The sequence below is a fragment of the Coregonus clupeaformis genome, chromosome 19 (genome assembly GCF_020615455.1).
Source record: "Coregonus clupeaformis isolate EN_2021a chromosome 19, ASM2061545v1, whole genome shotgun sequence".
Classification (NCBI taxonomy): Eukaryota; Metazoa; Chordata; class Actinopteri; order Salmoniformes; family Salmonidae; genus Coregonus; species Coregonus clupeaformis.
The window spans coordinates 4,737,311-4,762,923 of record NC_059210.1 but is presented as its reverse complement, the minus strand read 5'-3'; the positions used below and the strand labels follow the sequence as shown (position 1 = coordinate 4,762,923).

At 44.4% G+C, this 25,613-nt stretch overlaps 1 protein-coding gene across 1 annotated transcript in view; it reads left to right on the top strand.

The window, feature by feature from the left end:
- Window positions 1-13,175, top strand: part of LOC121531725 (protein Wnt-7b) — a 33,368-nt gene extending 20,193 nt beyond the window's left edge. Inside the window, exons 3-4 of the mRNA XM_041837128.1 lie at window positions 6,394-6,665; window positions 10,777-13,175. Of these exons, the coding sequence (XP_041693062.1) occupies window positions 6,394-6,665; window positions 10,777-11,256 (752 nt within the window). The 3' untranslated portion in view covers window positions 11,257-13,175. The remainder of the gene's footprint in view (window positions 1-6,393; window positions 6,666-10,776) is intronic.
- Window positions 13,176-25,613: the final 12,438 nt, after the last annotated feature.

Genomic DNA, 25,613 nt, shown 5'->3' with positions numbered 1-25,613 from the left:
AAAGGCCTGGTGTGGCGGGGATGCTGAGGACAGAGGTCCCCAGGAGAGTTTTGCTAGTGTAGCCTAGCACTGTCTGTAGTCTCTCAGACTGTAAAACTCCATTGCTGTGTCATGTGAAATGTGTTTAGTGGTGCACTCGCCTCCGTTTTAAACACAGATTGACATAAAAGCGTCCGGCCACCACATCCAGAAATGTTTGGGTCCATTTGGGACGGCAAAACATGACAAACACGCAGAGGCCAGGCAGTGGTCAGCTTATGCGAAGGCCACACTCTCACACCCACTCCATACAAGGTGTATTCCTCCATACAGGGTGTAGCGAGCCATCCTGTATGGCCCCGGGATGTTGACTGGTACCTGCTCTCAGGGAAGAGCTTGTGCCTTCCTTCCCTTCCTTAGTTTCCATCTTGGACACTGTCACAGACACTTGCCACTAAACTCCATTAGACATCTGGTTTAATATTCCCCTATTCTTCTCCCCAGACCGTTCCAAGTTCAGTGAGGTTTTTCTGGTCAGTCCAATTTTCCACTGGCAGCATAGAAGGCTATCCCAGGGTGGTTCTTCCTGGAATCCTGTCAGGACTCTGGGGCCTGCTGCCTCTTTTGACTTTTTATTTTTCTCTTTCACAAACCACATTCCTGTTCATCAAGCAGGGGCTCCCCAAGGGCATACAGTACACAACTCCCATTCATACTGTACATGTATTGAAGCATCACGACCAACACACCAACACAGCATTGAACATATGTCTTATCAATACAAAATAAATCACCTCACGGATCAATGATGAAACTTTGTCACCAACACTACTCCATCAAACCTTACACTCACTGATACTCAGAGACTCAAACACAGAAATGGAGCATCAGAAATCTCACAGTTGCAGCATCAAACATCAAACATCTCCTCCATGGAATCAATATCAACACATGTTCCTCTGCTAGCTAGTCCAAGCATCAAGCAACTCCCTAGGTTCTTGGTTCTGCAAACATTCCTTGCATATTCGTAAAGTCTGATTCAAGATTACCAGTTGTATGAATTACAATATTAGTAAAGACATGCAAGCATTATGTTGACATCATTGTGTGATGGATAATGCAGATTCCCACGAAAGGAACTCCCGAATGTGCATAGGATCACTGCAGCAGAATAAAGTGGGTGCTGCTTTCCTACCATTTTCTCTCGTTACTAGGCTAAGCCCTCTTAGCATTGGCTGGCAGTTCCAGACATGGCCATAACTACGTATGAGGACACCGAGGTCTGGACCTCAAGTAAAACATTTTTATTATTTTTTTATTTTGTACACATCTAAATATTGCTCCCAGCGTTGATCAAAGCTCAGAACACTTATACTGATGATCTGACTGACTTCTGATTGCACCTGGCTCTTTGCGAATGAGTGAGACGTGAAACGAACTACCCCAACTACCCTAGTCATCTCCGGACTCAAGTAAAGCAACTAGAGACGCTGCTGACAGTGTGTTTGCGAGATGCTGGACTAAAAGCAATTTTGTACTAATCTTATCAAACAAGTTAGGAACTTTAAAAAATAATATATGTTTCAATATGAACATCTCGACATGGCCTAGGCCTCCATTAAAATGCAATCAAAATGCAAACAATATAGTTCTAAAATAGTCATAGCTTTATATCGGTGGTTGAAAGGCTGGTCATGGCTCACAGCAACACCATTATCCCAGAAACACTAGACCCACTCCAATTTGCATACCGCCCCAACAGATCTACAGATGATGAAATCTCTATTGCACTCCACACTGCCCTTTCCCACCTGGACAAGAGGAACACCTACGTGAGAATGCTATTCATTGACTACAGCTCAGCGTTCAACATAGTGCCCTCAAAGCTCATCACTAAGCTAAGGACCCTAGGACTAAACAACTCCCTCTGCAACTGGATCCCGGACTTCCTGACGGGCCACCCCCAGATGGTAAGGGTAGGTAACAACACATCTGCCACACTGATCCTCAACACGGGGGCCCCTCAGGAGTGCGTGCTCAGTCCCCTCCTGTACTCTCTGTTCACCCATGACTGCATGGCCAGGCACGACTCCGACACCATCATTAAGTTTGCCGACGACACAACAGTGGTAGGCCTGATCACCGACAACGATGAAACAGCCTTTAGGGAGGAGGTCAGAGACTTGGCCGTGTGGTGCCAGGATAACAACCTCTCCCTCAACGTGATCAAGACAAAGGAGATGATTGTGGACTACAGGAAAAAAAGAGGACTGAGCACGCCCCCATTCTCATCGACGGGGCTGTAGCGGAACAGGTTGAGAGCTTCAAGTTCCTTGGTGTCCACGTCACCAACAAACTATCATGATCCAAACACACCAAGACAGTCGAGAAGAGGGCATGACAAAGCCTATTCCCCCTCAGGAGACTGAAAAGATTTGGCATGGGTCCTCAGATCCTCAAAAAGTTATACAGATGCACCATCGAGAGCATCCTGACTGGTTGCATCACCACCTAGTATGGCAACTGCTCGGCCTCCGACCGCAAGGTACTACAGAGGGTAGTGCGTACGGCCCAGTACATCACCGAGGCCAAGCTACCTGCCATCCAGGACCTCTATACCAGGCGGTGACAGAGGAAGGCCCTAAAAATTGTCAAAGATTCCCTAGTCATAGACTGTTCTCTCTGCTATCACACGGCAAGCGGTACCAGAGCGCCAAGTTTAGATCCAAAAGGCTTCTTAACAGCTTCTACCCCCAAGCCATAAGACTTCTGAACAGCTAATCATGGCTACCCAGACTATTTGCATCCCCCCCCCCCCCCCACCCCCTCTTTTACACTGCTGCTACTCTGTTTATTATCTATGCATAGTAACTTTAACTCTACCCACATGTACATATTACCTCAATTACCTCAACTAACCAGTACCCCCGCACATTGACTCTGTACCGGTACCCCCTGTATATAGCCTCCCTACTGTTATTTTATTTTACTGCTGCTCTTTAATTATTCTTTATTTTTATTTTTAATGATCAATTTTTTACTTAACACTTTTTTTTATTTTCTTAAAACTGCATTGTTGGTTAAGGGCTTGTAAGTAAGCATTTCACTGTAAGGTCTACACCTGTTGTATTCGGACCATGTGGCAAATTACATTTGATTTGATTTGAGTTTATAGTTCATCCATTGCCCATCTTTTTTTTTACCACTACATCACTGATATTAATACAGAATCGTAAGTAATATTGTAATAATTAATGTTAAAGTGATAATACGATAATCTGTGTGCTCCATTGATGTCTGTTTGTACGGAGCTTGATTAGTAATGCCTAGGAATACAAATGTGAATGCTATGCAATTTGAGAAAAGAGATATCTATGTAAAGATTTGATGATTTTATGCAATTCATCAGTACAACTGACTGAACAGTCACTGATACTACATATCAGTGTGAATCATTTCTCATATTTCCCCTCTTTCAGGGGTATAACATTACAATTGCATAGCTAATAGGCTATGTGTTTGTAAATCGACTGAGGTGAATAAACCTACAGCAGCCAAGGTGATAATGGCTGGGGTCAATTTTGCTTGTTTTTGCTGTTTTCCAAATAGTATTTTAAAGTTGTTTTATTGTACAGAAATGCAGTAAATGAGCTTCAACTTTCAAAACAATCCTGGAACCTCACTAAAACTCAAACCCTAGTTACAGCCCTGGTTCCAGACCCAACAGCAGGTGTCAACCAATACCAGCCCACCTGATCATCATAATTTCCCCAATGAGCAGTGTTAGTGCAGGCAGAATGGGCCCAGAAACAGGCCTGCATCTATGGCACAGGGAACCACCCTTCCTACCCTGGAAACTCCAGTATCCATTCTGTTTTTACCATTACACTGCCCCGCCATGTGTGTGTTCGGTGTGTGTGTGTGTATTTTGAGTATGTGTGTCTTTGTGTGTGTCTGTGTGAATGTGACGTTGTGTGTGCGATTCTGTGTGTGTGTCACTGTGTGTGACTGTGTGCGTGTGTGAGGTGGGGATAGCTCAGCAACAAGATCACACGGTTTTACCAATTTGAATTCAGATTCTGATGTTTCTCCAAATGTCAAATTTTGATGTTGCGCCAAACGTCAGATTTTAAAGTTATTTTTTTTTACACCCTGAATTGCTCGTCCTGCTCCACGTCATTCTGAATAGTTAGGTTAAGGGTTAACGTTTTTGGATAGGGTTAAAACATTAGGTTTAGGCATTCATTCCGAATAGTTAGGTTAAGGGTTAACGTTTTGGATAGGGTTAAAACATTAGGTTTAGGCATTCATTCCGAATAGTTAGGTGAAGGGTTAACATTTTTGGATAGGGTTAAAACATTAGGTTTAGGCATTCATTCCGAATAGTTAGGTTAAGGGTTAACGTTTTTGGATAGGGTTAAAACATTAGGTTTAGGCATTCATTCCGAATAGTTAAACCGAAACATCAATACAAATGTAACAGCACAACAAAATAGATAAACAAGTTTGTGGAATCTATTTCCCCATCTGGCTCTGGGGAAATAGGTCCTCTGTAGCTCAGCTGGTAGAGCACGGCGCTTGTAACGCCAAGGTAGTGGGTTCGATCCCCGGGACCACCCATACACAAAAATGTATGCACGCATGACTGTAAGTCGCTTTGGATAAAAGCATCTGCTAAATGGCATATTATTATATTATTATAAATAGATAAAGGGTCTCATTGCCAAAATCCCGAAGTAACCCTTCAAACCCAAACCTACTTGATGGAAATAGTGCTCACTGTTGCCCCTAGAGGCCGTTCTTGAATGCATTTCCCGACGTCCTCAGGACAAGCACAGACGTCCAATTTCAAAGTCAATCTGAGCTGTAAGTAACCACAAGCTGGCAGGTCACATCTCTGTTGGTAACCAGTAAGGCTGGTGGTTGTGAGTCATTCCTCATACAGTACATACGGCAGGCAGGCCAGGGCATTAGCAATAGCAGCAGTCATGGACGGGGCTAGGTCCAGCACGGACTAGAAGCCTCCACTGGCTGCGACCACAGTGGTTGGGGCTGTAAAATAAGGTAAATTAAGCAGTGATTTTAAGTCTAGTAAGTTTCTAAATTGGCTTAGGCAAATAACATCTCACTTTTCACGTTTGAGGTATGTCATGTTTTTTCTGTAATTTGGCTAAATATATTGCAATATGCAGTGGTCACACGTTGCTGAATGTCAAGATCCTTTCCCCTTCCCTCATGCTGGTAGCCTGGTACAGTAGGCCATATGGACCAGACAGCAGAAAGTATGTCGGTCCGATCATAAAATCTCCTTCATATCTGAAATACTTGATTAATATTCGTTACATGAGATGGAACAAACATTTTAGTAAGAAGAAACACAACCATGAGGTCTAAAGCATGCTTGTTGTGATGTTACAGGCAAAGTATGTTATGTAAAAGAACAAGAACAGCCATGTAAAAAAAAAGATCCCTCACTCCCCCTCATAAATGCTTACAGGCCCACTAAAACCCACTGGTTAGTCACCAGTAGCGTTTGTTCTCCCTCTCTCTTTGAAGCTCAGAGCCTCTCTACTCTCTCTCACATTAAGGACGGCTCAGGGGACACCTGGGTCACTCACAGTGACAGCACAGCGCCCACGGCCCCTTTTAGAGCACAGCAGCCTGTTAAAGACTGACTATTGCCTACTGACCATGGGACAGCACTAGTGGATGCATACTTGAAAAGGGATGGTAGAACAAGACATTTGTATTGACGGCCCTGAACAATAAATCTCATTGGAGGAAATACTACATATGTCACACGGTATCACTTTTGTCTGTTGATTGTCCTCTGACCTTGTGCGTACATGGCCTTGGCCTTTACCAGTAATACTGAAGTCCTAACCACTGCAAACTGTACCATAGAGAGAGAGAGAACACCAGAGAGAGAAACCTTCGCTGCCAGGCTACTAGAGAGAGAGAGGAGAGAGAGAGATAGCCAGGAAAAGGAAAGTTAGTGCACTAAGCAGCCAGGCAGACCTGCAGACCACAGCTGTAGTAATGTGGGCAGCAGTACAAGGTGCTCGAGGAGAGGAATTCAGCACTTTGGACAGCACCTAGCTACAGTACTCTCCTCTCCCCACTCTGCCTGGAATCACAGCACTGCATACTTGGAGGCTGTGCTTAAGGACTTGTGGTCTGCGCTGTGACCATGTTACTAAGGTGCAGGAGGGAAAGGAAGGAAGGAGGGACGCAGGGGAGGTCTTGCCTGCGGGGTTATGCCTGACTTCCGTATCTAGATCATCAAGTGGAAATAGAATAAAGCGTGAGCAACGAGGTCATAGGTCACACCAGCTTCTATAGTGTTCACTTGTCATCGTTGTAATTCTACAATTATTTAACGACCTTACTCTCTCTCCCGTCTCCTCTTCTCAGGTAGCCGGGAAGCTGCGTTCACGTACGCTATCACGGCCGCCGGCGTAGCCCACGCCATCACAGCGGCGTGTAGCCAGGGCAACCTTAGCCAGTGTGGCTGCGACCGGGAGAAGCAGGGTTACTATAATCAGGAGGAGGGCTGGAAGTGGGGAGGCTGCTCGGCGGACATCAAGTATGGCGTGGAGTTCTCCAGGAGGTTCGTGGACGCCCGCGAGATCAAGAAGACCACGCGACGGCTGATGAACCTCCACAACAATGAGGCAGGGAGAAAGGTAAACACTATATAGAATAAATACATCTTTATCTTTTTAGATTGGTGTGTGTGTGCGTTTGTTCGTTTGTGCATGTTTGGTGTCTGTGCATATTCATCCATGTGTAAACACCCTAGGCCTGAGAAAGAGTGGAAAGCTACAGAGTGGTGGCGGGAACCCCTGATTGGGTGACATGCTGATTGACAAGTCCCAGTAAGCCTCTCAGCAGCTTGTTTTGCTTCAGCTCAATTACTGTTTGTTTTTTCTACAATAATGGGGTGTATTTTTCTCTACGAGTGATCTGGCACACTTCTCCTGGGCCATGTTTGTTTGCTATTAGTCATCCCAGAACACAGAACAACATGAACCATAACAGAGGGAGGGAGGGAGGGTAGAGAGAGAGAGAGAGAGAGGGAGAGAGAGAGAGAGAGAGAGAGAGAGGCAGAGTGAACAACAGAGAGAAAAATGAAGAGAGAGAGAGATGTAGAAAGAAGGAGTGAGAGAGTGCGAGAATGACAGAAAGAGAGAGAGTGAGAGCGAGAGAGAGAGAGAGAGAGAGAGAGAGAGAGAGAGAGAGAGAGAGAGAGAGAGAGAGAGAGAGAGAGAGAGAGAGAGAGAGAGAGAGAGACTGACAGAGAGCCTGACTGCCTGCCTGGGCTTCTCTGGCATTATGGTGACAAATGGATCTAATTAATAAGTTCAGGGTTTTATCGTGTGCTCGCTGCTCGCTGGGGAAGCGGAGCGCGGCCGGCCGCCAGCTGCCAGATGGAGTTCTGCCATGGCCCTTCATCCAGCCCTTTCATGGAATTATGAAGTGTAAAGTCAGGAACAGGATATTATTGCAGTTCTCTCAGCCGTACCAAAAACACAGCACTGCCATTTCACTGCACCCATTCAGCAACAATGGCTGAGTTAACGCAGGCAGACTGATATGAGGGTATCGCAGTCAGGTGACCTGTCTGAGTTTGAGTTAGGCCTGGCAGAGGTTTGGTATGGATGATGGGATTCAATCAAACACACTCTGTAGAAACTGGAGTTGTGGGGGAAAAGTACTTTTTCAAGCGCAATCTGTTGATTAACGAGATGAGGGAAACTCAAAAATATATTTTTTAGTTTGAATTGCTGCATTTTCACAGCACAGGGATAATGCCCTTTTCTTCACAGTGTTTGGGGTTTGATTGATGATGGCCCTAGACCTTTTAACGAAATACTCTGGTGTCCAACAAGTTGAGAGTCTACTACTCTACCACTACAAAGATCCCTCTGCATCTAGAACATTCAGACACAAACACTGTAGGCTCCAGTTCTGTAAATCCCAAATAAATACAGACAAACCCATGGAATTATTTAGTCTGTCTGTATACTGGGATCCAGTATGTTTGACAATACATTTTTAGAGGAAACCTGGTCATATCTGACTAATTGGTAGCAGACAAGAGGTTTGATGGAAACAGTGTAAAGTAAATGTTTCCAACCATTCAGTCAGTCTGTTTCACATAGACAATTGTGGTTTGTGCCGCCATACATTTTTGGAAATCCTCATTCTGAATCACCATGTGTGATGAGATTGTTGGTTGACCCTCAAGTCTTTTACCTTCTCCCCACTCTTTCAATCGAATATCTGCTAATGAGGGATTTCAAATCACGTACAGTGTCAATGTAAGAGTCTGACGGCATGTATTAATCGATAACTCAGCATACATTGTGTAAGTGTCTGATAGAAACAATGACTACTGCTGGCAAGGCGTCGTGCCACGAAAAAAAAACTGCTCTGGAAAAATGCCCTGCCAACAAAACAGAACATCTTATACAATAAATACGTGCTTGGTTCCTACAAGTAGAAGCGCCCAATTAGGTTGAAAGAGTCATGTTAAGACTACTACAGAAGTGTTAATGTATTCCATGTCCCATACAAGAGCCACAGTCTCTTATTTCTCAATTACTTGATCCACTCTATTCTCTAGTGAATACAGCATGTACCGTAGTGGTAGAATGCAGTATTACAGTAGGTTAGTAGAAGCCTGTTGTAGAACAAGGATTGTCTCAGTCCTGACACTAAACTGCCGTGGACACCACACAATATTTCCCAGATGCCCTAGGATTAGGCATTTAATAGGAGTTCTCTACTACACTGTGTGCCACATGTTGGAGCTGAAGATGAGCTTGGTGAGGGCGTGGCTAGTGCATTTTGAAACGATTCAGTTTATAAGAGATATGTCTGCTATCTGAACATGTTTTGATTCAAGATAAGAGTCCTTGAAGTGTTGGTTTGGATGATCTGTTTTATTGCGACATCCAGTATTTCATGCATTGAGCTTTTTCATTTAAACACCATGTTTCTTTACTTAATAAACCAAACCATGATCCCAGCGTACACTCTGATCCAAATGCAAACAGTTAATGGTCAACTGTCGAGGATGTCTGCGCAACATATCTGTAACCCATAAAATAGCCGAATGATCCACATTTAACTCAAGCGTAATGGTGTATGGTTAAATGAGATTAATATTTATTTCCCCCTGCTATTGATGTGGTCTTCAGGAAGGTAGGGATAATTATATGGTAGAATATCACCAGTAAATGCATTTTTCCTCGCTCTACGGTCCGTGAGGGGGTCTAATCCGGGCCGCGGGTGGTTTGAGTGAATGAAATATATTTAATATATATATATATATATTGTTTTGAAAAAGAAAATTGGTTGTGTAAAACAAACTCAATATATTTTAAAATAACTAAAACCAACTCAGATTTGTGTAGAAATGATAATGGACCTACATTCATACAGTTTCTTGACTTGTGTCCAGGTCGCTAATAATCCCCTAAATGAAAGCTAGACAGTCAGGGAGCATTGAAAATGTAAAAAAACAATAGATAGAGGACAATTTCTTGCAGATTTTGACGGCGAGGAAATATAACACATTTTCAGTGCGGCCCTCCAGACCTCGTTGAAGACCGAATATGGCCCCCGGGGCAAAATTTGTTTGACACCCCTGCTCTACGCTTAGCCAGGATGCGAATGTTTGACCCTCAGACGTAAGTGGATGTTGCACAACGCACAGAACAAACAATAAGTGTGAATTTAGATCAAACAAAACTCCCCAATTCTATAACACAATATTAACTCAAATACTTCATAACAAATGTGTTTGGAATTCCACAGATCAGTCATTGTGGACATCCGTTTCCATTTACAGGGACTCCTCCAAACAAAGAGTGCATTCACCAACCATTTGCTGAAAACTCTTGATTATTCATTAATAGACCCAATATTGAACTCAAATAAATATGTCCTCTTCACTCAGAATGTCTCTTGGTCTTTCTCTAAAGAATGTATATGTAACACTGAAGAGAAAACAAACTAGGAAAGCACTGGTGTGACCTGTGAAGCTGACGTTATATCAGAGAAATACCAGTATCCATAGAAACATGCCGTCCAAACAGTCCTCCAAATACAACATAGACAACAGTTGTCCTTATCGCTCATGCAACAGTCTGGTATGTTCCCACACTTTTATTTAAAGAATATTAAATAAACTGTTATAAGGAGAGATGTTTAAACCTGATGGTTTCAAGTATGTCCTTTTTAAAATGTCAAGGAAGACTTTAAAGCATTTTGATTCATAAGTATCATTACATTTTCTCATACTTTAAAAAATAAACATCATCAATGTCACCAAGCCCCATGGAAGATTGTTGGACAGAATCGTGTCACATTTTAACCTTGCATTAGACGACTGTGTTTGGGAGTTATTGCCAAATGCACTAAAATAGTATCTATTTGTTGGCTCAAGAGATAATTAATTGGGAGTTTTGAGAAAGGTGCGGTGGTTCAACAACATTTGAGAACAGCTTGGTCTTTAATTATAGACTCTGATCATAATATGATATTATCCCAAGGACCATCTTTTCTCACTGACCTTCTGTTGACTGTTTTTCCATTATTCATTTAGTAGAAGAGCTAGCTAGGAACCTCTTCACCCTTAGGGTTTCTCTTGGTTTCTGTTTCCACCCAAGTCAGGTCATTCCTGTATTTTAACGCTGGGACTGTCCCAGGAATGCAATGTAATGTAATGTCATGTAATGTAACGCCATGTAACCTCTTACAACGCTCTCTTCCTGTGTGTCCATGCAGGTCCTAGAGGAGCGGATGAAGTTGGAGTGTAAGTGTCACGGCGTGTCAGGCTCCTGCACCACCAAGACCTGCTGGACGACCCTGCCCAAGTTCCGAGAGATCGGCTACATCCTGAAGGACAAGTACAACGAGGCGGTTCATGTGGAGGTGGTCCGGGCTAGCCGACTACGCCAGCCCACCTTCCTCAAGGTGAAGAAGACACAGGGCTACCGCAAGCCCATGGAGACCGACCTCGTCTACATCGAGAGGTCACCCAACTACTGCGAGGAGGATGCGGCCACGGGGAGCGTGGGCACCCAGGGGAGGCTGTGTAACCGCACCTCGCCCCACACGGATGGCTGCGACCTTATGTGCTGCGGCCGGGGCTACAACACGCACCAGTACACCAAAGTGTGGCAGTGCAACTGTAAGTTCCAGTGGTGCTGCTTTGTCAAGTGCAACACGTGCAGCGAGAGGACGGAGGTGTTTACCTGCAAATAGAGGGGTGTGGCATAACGGACCTACGGTACGGTACGATGATGGGGAGGGGCGTGACAGGACTAGCTGGATGAGGAGGAAGACCCCCAGAGGAAAGATAAATGGACATGTCTTGGAACAGGAACAATGAAAGATTTTACAATAAAAAAGGAATGGAATTTTTCATATCAGCTCTTCATGGCATCGTTTTGCACAGCAGAATCTAAATTTGCTTTTTAAGAAAGTAAAGGCTAAATATCAATAGGTAATAATACTACCCCAGATCTTCGACTGACTGAGAAAAAATAATGTGTGCTCATGTAGTTATGCATTCAAAGTGACTCTAAAAGTTGGGACTACAGGAAACAAATGGTGCCTGGACGGGAACTGTGCATTGCACTCTGGGATTTGTAGTTCTTTATTTCACGGAATGGCTTTTAAATGGAACAGAAAGAGACTGGAGATGTCGTAGAAAACTACAGTAACTTGAGGGATGAGACTCTGGGAAAGAGTCAGCTAAAAGTCTTCTAGTGAGAACTCTTTGGAGTTTTCTTTTGTTTTTCCATAGAGGGAGAGAACAGAGGTGAATATTTGAGCCCCCAAACTGGAGGTGTTTTCTTTTTGGAGTTGTGTAGACATGAAGAACGCTGTGTTAGCGTGGTGCCTTGGGGCGCACCGAAAGCTGAGTCTCTATAGTAAGCCCTCTGCTGCCAACTGGAACACGGTGGAGTATGTTCGTTTTCCAGTCACACTGGAACTGTCTGTTTGAACACTGAAAATAAATGGTTTATTTATGTTATAGTATCTTAAAACAAAGCACTAACGGGTAGAAATGTCTTTTTTGTACTAAGTGTAAAAAATACTTTTTAGAAAACTCTGACTGAAGATTATGCGTGTCTTTTAGAAAATGGTCCCCATCCCACTATCAATCCCCCTTTTTTCTAAAATGGTTTCATTGCGATTGGTGTGTTGACTACAAAAAAAATCAACATTACATTGTATTTCACAATTATAATCAATCACATTGGTTCTATTTTGCTATAGCATAGCTTTTGTTTGCAGTCATTTATGAACCAGATGGTAGACCTACATCCTGTCTGGGTTATTTAGCATTTTCAAGCATAGACAGTAGCAAGAGCACTCCTTTCTTAACCGCAAAGATCCTTCCTCAATTCATTTAACGTGATATTGATATGTTGCGGCATGTGTTGTCGAGAGCTGCACTGATATTATTTTCTATTCAGATACGACTCAAATGAAAATAAAATTAACTCCAATTTGACTGAGTTTTGAAATGTATTGCAAAGAAAAGCAAGACTGAGAATCAAAGTGAGTGAAGTCTGCTGGTCTTGAGAGGAAATGTAAGGCTTTAGCCAATGGCTTCATTAATTCACTGCATACAAAGCTGTGATCTCATTCTCATCTGTATTCATTGGTTGTGGTTATGCTATACAAAAGTGTCATGTTACGTAGAGCTTCAGTGACATAAAACATCAGAACACATCATTTTGGCACTTTATCATAATCAATCATTATGCTCATCATCTATTTTTCATGCTTAAGCTTCATATGTTGATAATAGAAGATATGTTTTCTGCTGATTTGAGATCATGACGATGCAAAGTTTACCTATCAGATAGGCCAGTTTCTTTCTTGTTTCATTTTCTTGGTTTTAATAAGATAGACAGATCTGTCATAGTGTGCACAGTGAATAATAAACACTACATTTAGGTGAAGGTGCTGTTTTATTGTAGTAATGATGTAAATCTAGTACTTTCATAGTTTTCAATTATGGTGTCAATGTAGATGCTACTCCAATACAATAGGAGTTTAATGAACTGGATAGTCTGCTGACTAAAGCTAACTATTTAATGCCATCTAGGGCGGCAGGTAGCTTAGTGGGTAAGAGCGTTGTGCCAGTAACCGAAAGGTCGCTGGTTCTAATCCCCGAGCCGACTAGGTGAAAAATCTGTCGATGTGCCCTTGAGCAAGGCACTTAACCCTAATTGCTCCTGTAAGTCGCTCTGGATAAGAGCGTCTGCTAAATGACTAAAATGTAAAATGTAAATGTAATCTAGAGCTGAAGGTTTATCAAATTAATATGTGTTCTAATAATGATTAAACCACTGCAGCCTGTTACTATTTCAAGATACAGTATAAACTCACAAACAAGGGGATAAAAGCGTGAAAAGGATCCGAATTATCTCACAGATAGTTTCTCATAACTACACGCACGTTTAGCTATTAGAAAGCTATAATCCTGAAGTTGCTGATGAACATAACTGGAGTCACTTGTTTACCTTGCCATGTTTAAGTTCTCTACAAGTTCCAGAGAGTTATCGCAAACTTTAATGGCAGAAGACCATGTATTGTTTGGGTCAAGTGCATGTTGATTCACATAATATAGCGTGTCAGTGCTCATCTCAGTTGCCCATGACAACTGTTCCACCAAATATCCAAAGGGCTTATTATTTGGGCTCTGACTCCCTGCAATGGAACACATTCTTAATATGTCTGGCCATTGTATGTAGAGGTTTTAAGCCGCCGATGTCTATATAAAAAATGTCCCTTATTCAGAAGTTCCAACCACCGTTAATATGGCTATTGGCATTGCGAAGGAAGCATAAATCAGTAAATATCATAAATAAATAAATCAACCAGCTTGCTGACTTTGACATTATTTTGTACACACCACATGTTCATAATAATCTGTGGTTCGTCTGTCTTGATTATGGTACGCACGAAAACAAAAGTAAATTATCTCTCGCAGCCCATCTCTGAGTCAGTCAGTCAAATGCAGGCAGCGAGTGGGAGAGCGAGTGGAAGAGAGAGTCTTGGGGTTTTGTAAAGTTTCATAGGGAGTTCTTATGTTGTCTTTTCTGGGTAATTGGGGTTGTCTGGCTTGGATTGTCAGAGCTGCCTGTGAAGCCACATCTTCTCACTCTATCATCTGATTAATTGGACTAACTCAGTCACATTTTGTTGCACAGGTTCCTGACTGTATGCCTGCAGTAGTCAATATATTGCAATTTGATAAGAGATACTATTATTGTTAGTGTTAGGGTAGCTACTCTAAAAATATAGTCTACCAAGCTACCAATTACTTCACACTGGAAGAAGATAAACTACCCTTAAGAAACATATAGTTTACTTAACTAAAGTTACTTTGAAAAAGTAGTTCACTACATCCAAACTACTTCGTGAGAAATTATCATATCTAAATCTTGAAATGTCATAGAATACAAATCGCAAGAACAGATCACTCTGTAGTCAGATGTTAACATAATGTGTAATTTATCCTATTAAACACAAAATGTATGTTTCAAGTGAGAATGAGGCAGATCTGATGCCACAAAAGAAAGGAAATTGTTGCCTACTTCACACATATTATATTTTATTTTTGCAAAAAAAGTAGTGTGTAGGAGTTCCAGTAGGTACCATGGCAAAAAAAAGTAATTAACTGCTGAAAACACTACCAAGATTTGAATTTAGTTGAACTACCACCAAGCTACTGCAAAATGTAGTTTATTACTAGTTGAACAACATGTAGTTCACTATTACCCAACACTGATTATTGATATCAATAAGTTACGTCTCAAGTGTTATGGATGCCTTTACATGTTGAGGGAGTACCAGTACAGTGATTATCTCAACTCTCTGAACCCTCTCCATACTCTCTGTGTTGGCCCCTAGAGTCAGTAAATAATATATGCCATTTAGCAGACACTTTTATCCAAAGCTACTTACAGTCATGCATGCATACATATGGGTGGCCCCGGAAATCAAATCCACAACCCTGGCGGTGCAAGCGCCATTCTCTACCAACTGAGCCACACAGGACCACAAATCGGGAAGTGGAGCTCCATGCAAATGACCTGTGCTGAATAAGAAGTGCCTCATTCGGCCTCTTTTTTTTGGACACAAACGAGTGTCATTCTTTTGTGAGTGTGTTTTTCTAGCTGGATGGGATGGCTGGATGGGATGGCTGGATGGGATGGCTGGATGGAACAGGGATGTGTGTGTGCAGTCAGAGGGGCTGGTGATAATGGTTGATTTGGAGAGGGAGAGATTGTGTGGGGATGCTGTTAAGGAAGTACAATTTTGGGTCAAGCTAGCAGTTCTGTGTGGAGGAGAGAAATTGGTGTGAATCACATTTGCGTTGTTGTCTTTTCATGAACTGGAATTCTGTGTTCTCTAATAGTTAATAGTCAAATCCACTTCAGATCAGATAAAAAAGTAAGATAAAAACCAATAGCCTACTCGTCTTTGAACCACTTCATTTGTTGGTACTTGTTAGTTTCCTTGTTGGTTGTTGATTATTAATTTGACTGTTGAATGGATTCTAATATGGACTCTGAAAGTCAGTCACCCAGACTTGGGTTTGTTTACTTAGCCCAGCTTGAAATTAGCATTTGAGGAACTAAAAAGGGTCATGTCATTTTCTAAATATCCATGACACATTGAAGGAGTAATTTGGATGAAAGTTGCATTTAAAATTGAGAACTTGTTATTTTAGCATTGTCAATATGATTGATATAACAAATTAGTTATCAAATAAAATTGTTTTTGTCACATGCTTTGTAAACAACAGGTGTAGACTAACAGTGAAATGCTTACTTCCCAACAATGCAGAGAGAAAAATAGAAAAAATATAGAAAAATAACACAAGGAATAAATACACAATGAGGAATGATAACTTGGCTATATACACAGGGTACCAGTACCGAGTCAATGTAATATAATAATAATAATAATGTGCCATTTAGCAGACGCTTTTATCCAAAGCGACTTACAGTCATGTGCGCATACATTTTTACGTATGGGTGCATGGGTACAAGGTAAATTAGGTAGATATGTACATATAGGTGGGGGTAAAGTGAGTAGGCAACAGGATAGATAATAAACAGTAGCAGCAGCATATTTGATGAGTCAAAAGAGTTACTGCAAAAGGGGTCAATGCAGATAGTCCGGGTAGCTATTTGGTAAACTATTTAACTAACTATTTAGCAGTCTTATGGCTTGCGGGTAGAAGCTGTTTAGGGTCCTGTTGGTTCCAGACTTGGTGCATTGGTACCGCTTGCTGTGCGGTAGCAGAGAGAACTGTCAATGATTTGGGTAGTTGGAGTCTTCGACAATTTTTTAGGGCCTTCCTCTGACACCTCCTGGTATAGAGGTCCTGGATGGCAGGGAGCTCGGCCCCAGTGATGTACTGGACCGTAAGTACTACCCTCTGTAGCGCCTTGCGATCGGATGCCAAGCAGTTGCCATACCAACGCTGTGATGCAGCCAGTCAAGATGCTCTCAATGGTGCAGGTGTATAACTTTTTGAGGAATCTTTTCAACCTCCTGAGAGGGAAGAGGTGTTGTCGTGCCCTCTTCACGACTGTGTTGATGTGTATGGACCATGTTAATTCCTTAGTGATGTGGACACCAAGGAACTTGAAGCTCTCGACCCGCTCCACTACAGCCCCGTCGATGTGGATGGGGGCATGCTCAGCCCTTTGCTTCCTGTAGTCCATGATCAGCTCCTTTATGTTGTGTTGAGGGAGAGGTTGTTGTCATGGCACCACACTGACAGGTCACTGACCTACTCCCTATAGGCTCTCATCGTCTTCAGTTATCAGGCTTACCACCTTTGTGTAGTCAGCAAACTTAATGATGGTGTTGTAGTCGTGCACTGCCACGCAGTCATGGGTGAACAGAGAGTACAGGAGGGGACTAAGCACGCACCCCTGAGGGGCACAGTGTTGATGGTCAGCATGGCAGTTGTGTTGCTGCCTACCCTCACCACCTGGGGGTGGCCCGTCAGTTATCCCAGACATGATATTTACTTTGGCCAAATTGAGATACAAACGACATTACCAGAAAATTCTGATACAAAATACTATTTAAATCCAATACATAAAAATGGTGTGAACATTACTCTTTTTTTACATGATTGTGAGTCATAATCAATATTTCCATGGTTGTTGTTGTTGAGTTTTATTGTATATTTGACGTGCTATATTTATATGTACTGCTTTGGAACAGACAAGGGTCCACCTTTATTTGTAAATATTATGGGTAAATTGATATAAATACTATATTTATGAATAAGTCCATGACAGAACAGTGGTATATTTTGACCTTTGTACAAAAAATACGACCAGTTGTTTTTCAAAAGTACAATTTATTGAAAACAAATCTCATAATTATTTTTATTTTTTTCATGATGTGAAAAGTATAAATGGTTTCTGTGTGTTAAACGTAATTTTGATCCAGATCTTTTTATAAAGGGGCGCTACATACTGTGAATAGAGCCATGCTACTTTATTCATTTGGTGGGCGCTCCTACTCGTTCTCCTGTATGTGAAAAGCATTACAGCCGGGCAGCAGAGCAGAAGTAAGATGTGTTTTGTTAGTTGTCTGAAACCCTGGGGACCGGAACCACATAAGCTCCCCATACTATACCCTGGATTGAGAAAAATAAATCCATTTGTTTCTGACAAACATTTTGTCATTAAAAAAATATGAGATAGAAAAAGAGACTGCTGTGTGTGTGCCTTCTTGTAAATCGGCTATTGTTTAGTTGACAGAATCATTAGTTCATTGGGTTATATTCTGCAAGCTAATGCATTTGGTCTAATTCACACTGGGAGAGTGCGACGTGCCTGCTTTTCCAAATCAGGGCCCGGCCAGGGGTGAGAGAGTTGCAAAGTAACACAGACATTGAAACAAGTGAGAATGAACACTGGTTGTATCTGCTCCCATGTATCTGTAACCAGCCCACATCTATGGTCATGATTAAGCGTTTAGAGAGGGGACAAACAAGAGGGGGAGGTCCGACCCGATGTACACCATTTTGGCAAGAGAAGCGGATCCTTGAATTTAAAGATGGCTGAGAATGTGTCCCAAATGGCACCCTATTCCCAATGGGGCCTGGTCGAAAGTATTGCACTATATAGGGAATAGGGTGCCATTTGGGATGCACCCTGAGTCTAAAGAGCATAAGAGGCGCCCAAAAGGCTGCCAAGTCTAATTTGAACACAGTCAGATGCCCACAGAGCAAAGACAGGATGAAGAGAGGACAGGAAGCTGGATGCCCACCCTCGTGAGGTCCTGATCAAAACGAGTGAATGTTTTCTCTCCTTTTCTCTGAAAGTCTTCGCTGCTCAATGCCAAATGAAGTGCCTCCACAGATTGACACTGCAGTGTTATCCTCCTTCAGCTGACAAACATCCTCATTCACTGCTGCTGGAAATGGGGCACCGTTACCACCTATGGTCTAATGGGCCTGAGCCAAAGGCACATGAACCAACTGTCAGCTTCAAGTATCAGACCAGCTCTGGCCTCAGGGAGGCCCTATGTAGATTAGATATGGGGTGGCCACTAAAGAAGTAACAAAGACACATTAGGCGGTCCTGCCTTGCACAGAACTCCCGGAAAAACACCAGTCTAGATGCCAGGGTTTCCTGTCTTTTCCCTTAACATTTCTGAATTTACAAAAGCACTATAGATTCCTCTAGCTTGGCTCAGGGGATCTGACTCCACCCAGTCATTTGTAACTTCAGTGAAACAGACGAGAACCTTTGGATCAGAGACCCGGCCCTCATAGATAAGACACAGCTGCAGTGAGGGAGAGAGGAGAGGGTGGCGAAAAATAAATTACCTCAAAACCGGGGGGGGGGTTAAAATCAAGGAGTCATTGGAGTTGACGTTTGAGATTATCCAGGGATCCAGGGAGAAGAAAGAAAGTACTGTTGTCTTCCAGACACTGAACATCAATTACAGTGTGCCTGGGAGACACATAGAGAACATATGTAAAATTCCCTAGAGTAATGTATCATTCTGAAGCATTCTTCCCTGTCTTGTTTGTTATTCGAGGAACATGATGGCTTTGGATGAGCTCATAAGAGATTCTGAAGGCACTACTGTGCTGCTGAAACCCTCCATCCTGGTATGATAGCACTCTGTAACAGTGATTTGGGAAGTTTTACAGCATACTACGCAATTTGATTGTAATCTTAGTTTGACTTCAGTGATTCTGTAAGAAAGATAAATCAGCTGAAGTCCAAGGATCTCAATTAGCTCAAAATAAAAGATCAGCTTTAAAATGCTTGTTATCCTATTATGTGATCTAAGAACACACCAAAACTCATGAAGTGTTCTTGCGGTAAATGGAATCAACAGAAAATAGGTGCAACAAATATTGTAACAAATCTAAAATTAACATGGTATTTTATCTGCTGTTAGGTTAGAATGGTGTTTCTCATCAGTTCTTTTACATTGTTTTGACTGCTTGTCTTATTGAAAGACCATCATTTTGAGGTTTTGCATCATCTGTTTGATATTAGTGGTGAGGAACACATGGCTATTCAAAGGCAGAGGCCTAAGTGACATCATAGACCGCACGGCAAAGCCAGGATCGTTTCGTCAGACCCCAGTCAGAGACTTCTCAAACATACCTGACTACCCCCGTACCCTGCATCTTACCACATTGATCTATTGGTGTAGTCTTCATCTATGGCATTTACCTTGGATTCTCCCTCAAAGTGATTTCAATGACCTGCATTTATTCAACAGTACCACGTTGCCTTACAACCTGGAATTATAATAGATTTTGGGGGGGTTTGTATCATTTGATTTACACAACATGCATACCGCTTTGAAGATGCAAAATAGTTTTTATTGTGAAACAAACAAGAAATAAGACAAAAAAAACAGAAAACTTGAGCGTGCATAACTATTCACCCCCCCCCCCCAAAGTCAATACTTTGCAGAGCCACCTTTTGCAGCAATTACAGCTGCAAGTCTCTTGGGGTATGTCTCTATAAGCTTGGCACATCTAGCCACTGGGATTTTTGCCCATTCTTCAAGACAAAACTGCTCCAGCTCCATCAAGTTGGATGGGTTCTTGTACAGCAATCTTTAAGTCATACCACAGATTCTCAATTGGATTGAGGTCTGGGCTTTGACTAGGCCATTCCAAGACATTTAAATGTTTCCCCTTAAATCACTCAAGTGTTGCTTTAGCAGTATGCATGGGTCATTGTCCTGCTGGAAGGAGAACCTCCGTCCCAGTCTCAAATCTCTGGAAGACTGAAACAGGTTTCCCTCAAGAATTTCCCTGTATTTAGAGCCATCCATCATTCCATCAATTCTGACCAGTTTCCCAGTCCCTGCCGATGAAAAACATCCCCACAGCATGATGCTGCCACCACCATGCTTCACTGTGGGGATGGTGTTCTCGGGGTGATGAGAGGTGTTGGGTTTGCGTCGGACAGCGTTTTCCTTGATGGCCAAAAAGCTCAATTTTAGTGTCATCTGACCAGAGTACCTTCTTCCATATGTTTGGGGAGTCTCCCACATGCCTTTTGGCGAACACCAAACTTGTTTGCATATTTTTTTCTTTAAGCAATGGCTTTTTTCTGGCCACTCTTTCCGTAAATCCCAGCTCTGTGGAGTGTATGGCTTAAAGTGGTCCTATGGACAGATACTCCAATCTCCGCTGTGGAGCTTTGCAGCTCCTTCAGGGTTATCTTTGGTAGCTTTGTTGCCTCTCTGATTAATGCCCTCCTTGCCTGGTCCGTGAGTTTTGGTGGGCGGCCCTCTCTTGGCAGGTTTGTTGTGGTGCCATATTCTTTCAATTTTTTAATAATGGATTTAATGGTGCTCCGTGGGATGTTCAAAGTTTTGGATATTTTTTTATAACTCAATCCTGATCTGTACTTCTCCACAACTTTGTCCCTGACCTGTTTGGAGAGCTCCTTGGTCTTCATGGTGCCGCTTGCTTGGTGGTGCCCCTTGCTTAGTGGTGTTGCAGACTCTGGGGCCTTTCAGAACAGAAGTATATATACTGAGATCATGTGACAGATCATGTGACACTTAGATTGCACACAGGTGGACTTTATTTAACTAATTATGTGACTTCTGAGGGTAATTGGTTGCACCAGATCTTATTTAGGGGCTTCATAGCAAAGGGGGTGAATACATATGCATGCACCACTTTTCCGTTACTTTTTTTTTTTTAGAATTTCTTGAAACAAGATGTTGTTTTCATTTCACTTCACCAATTTTGACTATTTTGTGTATGTCCATTACATGAAAACCAAATAAAAATCGATTTAAATTACAGGTGGGGACAAGGGGGATGAATACTTTTGCATGTCACTGTATGTACTCTTCTTGGGAACAAACTTTACACACAATACTTGTGTTCAGAAGGCTACATCCCTACACACATAACTGCAGGAAACGGTCAACCAATATCAATGAGTAGCATGTTCATCCCAAATAATAATTGCCTTATTGAGATTAACTGTCACACCCTGGCTCTGGGACTCTATTTGTTGAGCCAGGGTGTGTTTATTCTATGTGTTATATTTCTATGTTGGGGGTTCTAGTTTGTCTATTTCTAGGTTGGCCAGAGTGACTCCCAATCAGAGGCAACGAGTGTCAGCTGTCGTTGGTTGTCTCTGATTGGGAGCCATATTTAAACTGTCTGTTTTCCCTTTGTGTTTGTGGGTTCTTGTTCCGTGTTGGTCATTGTTACCGTGGACTTCACAAGTCGTTTCTTGTTTTGTTTATTGGTGTCTATTATCACTAAAGATAATAAAGTTAACCATGTTCGTTCATCACGCTGCGCCTTGGTCTATTCCCTACGACGAACGTGACAGAAGAACCCACCAAGTAAGGACCAAGCAGCGTGTCCCGGGGCAGAACTTGGACTGGACATGGGAGGAAGCGCCGGGAAAGGCCCTGGCGAAAGAGGAGCAGCGGCGTCAGCAGTGTCAACGTCGGACAGGCGAGAGGCAACCCCAGAAAATGTTTAGGGGGGGGCACACGGCATGGACGACGGGGCTGACGGAGGCAGAAAAGCGGCGGATTCAGAAGGCCACCAGGTTACGGGGGCCACTGGTCAAAGCAGGGAAGGAAGGTGTAGAGGCACGGCGAGAGGTACTGGGGTGTGTTACCAGTCCGGTCCGGCCCGTTCCAGATCCCGAGGTAGAGCCAGTGGTGTGTGTCCCCAGTACGGTCCGGCCTGTTCCGGCCCCCTCGCACAAGTGTACGGTGCGCGTCGCCAGCCCGGTCCGGCCTGTCCCTGCTCCTCGCACCAAGCCTACGGTGTGCGTCGCCAGCCCAGTCCGGCCTGTCCCTGCTCCACGCACCAAGCCTACGGGGTGCGTCGTCAGCCCAGTCTGGCCTGTTCCTGCTCCACGCACCAAGCCTACGGTGTGCGTCGCCAGCCCAGTCCGGCCTGTCCCTGCTCCACGCACCAAGCCTACGGGGTGCGTCGTCAGCCCAGTCCGGCCTGTCCCTGCTCCACGCACCAAGTCTACGGTGCGCGTCACCAGCCCGGCCCGGCCTGTTCCTGCCACTCGCACCAAGTCTACGGTGCGCGTCGCCAGCCCGGCCCGGCCTGTTCCTGCCACTCGCACCAAGTCTACGGTGCGCGTCGCCAGCCCGGCCCGGCCTGTTCCTGCCACTCGCACCAAGTCTACGGTGCGCGTCGCCAGCCCGGCCCGGCCTGTTCCTGCCACTCGCACCAAGTCTACGGTGCGCGTCGCCAGCCCGGCCCGGCCTGTTCCTGACACTCGCACCAAGTATACGGTGCGCGTCGCCAGCCCGGCCCGGCCTGTTCCTGCCACTCGCACCAAGTCTACGGTGCGCGTCGCCAGCCCGGCCCGGCCTGTTCCTGCGACTCGCACCAAGTCTACGGTGCGAGTCGTCAGCCTGGTCCAGCCTGTTCCTGCCACTCGCACCAAGCCAGGGGTGCGAGTCGTCAGCCTGGTCCAGCCCGTTCCTGCTACTCGCACCAAGCCAGGGGTGCGAGTCGTCAGCCTGGTCCAGCCCGTTCCTGCTACTCGCACCAAGCCAGGGGTGCGAGTCGTCAGCCTGGTCCAGCCCGTTCCTGCTACTCGCACCAAGCCAGGGGTGCGAGTCGTCAGCCTGGTCCAGCCCGTTCCTGCTACTCGCACCAAGCCAGGGGTGCGAGTCATCAGCCTGGTAAAGCCCGTTGCTGCTCCACGCACCAAGCCAGGGGTGCGAGTCGTCAGTCCGGTGAGGCCCGTTCCGGCTCCACGCACCAAGCCAGGGGTGCGCATCGTCAGTCCGGTGAGGCCCGTTCCGGCTCCACGCACCAAGCCAGGGGTGCGAGTGCGTCAGCCTGGTAAAGCCCGTTGCTGCTCCACGCACCAAGCCAGGGGGTGCGAGTCGTCCAGTCCGGTGAGGCCCGTTCGGCTCACGCGCAAGCCAGGTGCGCATCGTCAGTCGGTGAGGCCCGTTCGGCTCCCACGCACCAAGCCAGGGGTGCGCATCGTCAGCCCGGTCCGGCCCGTTGCTACTCCACGCACCAAGCCAGGGGTGCGCATCGTCAGCCCGGTCCAGTCCGTTCCTGCCTCACGCACCAAGCCAGGGGTGCGCGTCGTCAGTCCGGCACAACCCGTGCCTGGGTCATCGGTGCCTAATCAGGTACCGCTCAACTGCTCCACAACGGAGCTGAAGCTAACCGCTCCTGCTACGTTCAGTTCAGCTCCAGCCAGCGGGGCCAGACCGGACCAGGGGCGCTATGGGGGGATTATTGGAGGGTGGTGGACAAGGCCGGAGCCAGAACCGCCGCCGAGGAGGAATGCCCACCCAGCCCTCCCCTGTTTTGTTCAAGTTGAGGCGCGGTCGCAGTCCGCGCCTTTAGGGGGGGGTACTGTCACACCCTGGCTCTGGGACTCTATTTGTTGAGCCAGGGTGTGTTTATTCTATGTGTTATATTTCTATGTTGGGGGTTCTAGTTTGTCTATTTCTAGGTTGGCCAGAGTGACTCCCAATCAGAGGCAACGAGTGTCAGCTGTCGTTGGTTGTCTCTGATTGGGAGCCATATTTAAACTGTCTGTTTTCCCTTTGTGTTTGTGGGTTCTTGTTCCGTGTTGGTCATTGTTACCGTGGACTTCACGAGTCGTTTCTTGTTTTGTTTATTGGTGTCTATTATCACTAAAGATAATAAAGTTAACCATGTTCGTTCATCACGCTGCGCCTTGGTCTATTCCCTACGACGAACGTGACATTAACAAAGACACAAGGTAGGAGTTTGTGATTGAATAATAGACTACACATTTTTTCAACAATTCTGAACAAAACTCTAGAATGTTAACATGAATGTGTAATTCATTGATATATTACATACAAATACAACATGATTTACTCAAATGTTTCAGGGTGAATATGTTAAATAATGGATATTTAATAACTATACGTAACTGAAACTATAAATAATTTCAGATTCATAGATATTGTGAAAGTGAAAGTTATATGTACTGTATATGTGGAGACGAGACATTAGCCTAGGGAGTAATGACGCCCAATTTGGCCAGCACACCTGTTTATGTTGGACAAGGGCGGTAAGTGGTGCTTGTAAAATACGAGCGAGGTTAATACTTACGCTGTGACGCCCTCAGTCAGGCCCCACAGCTACAGTAAGGACAACATCAGCGCTCTTACATGACAGGATGGGTCTAACCCCTGGCTGAGCAGAGGGTGTGTGTGTGTGTGTGTGTGTGTGTGTGTGTGTGTGTGTGTGTGTGTGTGTGTGTGTGTGTGTGTGTGTGTGTGTGTGTGTGTGTGTGTGTGTGTGTGTGTGTGTGTGTGTGTGTGTGTGTGTGTGTGTGTGTGTGTGTGTGTGTGTGTGTGTGTGTGTGTGTGTGTGTGTGTGTGTGTGTGTGTGAGTGAGAGAGAGAGAGAGAGAGAGAGAGAGAGAGAGAGAGAGAGAGAGAGAGAGAGAGAGAGAGAGAGAGAGAGAGAGAGAGAGAGAGAGAGAGAGAGAGAGAGAGAGAGAGAGAGAGAAAATAGGAGAGCAGTACATTCTAAACTTCAGAAGAAGGAATGAGAGAGAGAGGGGAATGAGAGAGAGAGGGGAATGAAAGAGAGAGGGGAATGAGAAAGAGAGAGAGAAATGAGAGTGTGTCTGTGTGACTGTATCTACAGTATGTCTGTTTCTCTTAATGTCTATATGCATGAGTGTTGGTATATGTGTGTTAGTGTGTGTGTCTGTGTGGGACAGACAGACAGATCCCTTAGGGAAGTGAATTTCTACATGGAGACATTGGTGGGGAGAGTTCGAGGACAGCCCACACGCGCTTTGTGCAGCGCGGCTCGGTTTCCAGTGGTTGGCTAGGCCACGGCTTCTCCTTGAGGATATTTTTTTCCTCGCGTTTTGTTTTCATGAAGTGAGGTTGGGGTTCTAAAAGCAGACTCCACCTAGGGAAAACTCAGAGAGACCCTTCACAACCCTTTTCATAGCACATCCATTTAAACTTCCCCCTCCTCTAAAAAAACACAGAGGACAAAATGCTTTGGAACTCGCCAGTGACTGTTTGACCAGTAACAGGCATGTAAAACACCAGAAAACAAAC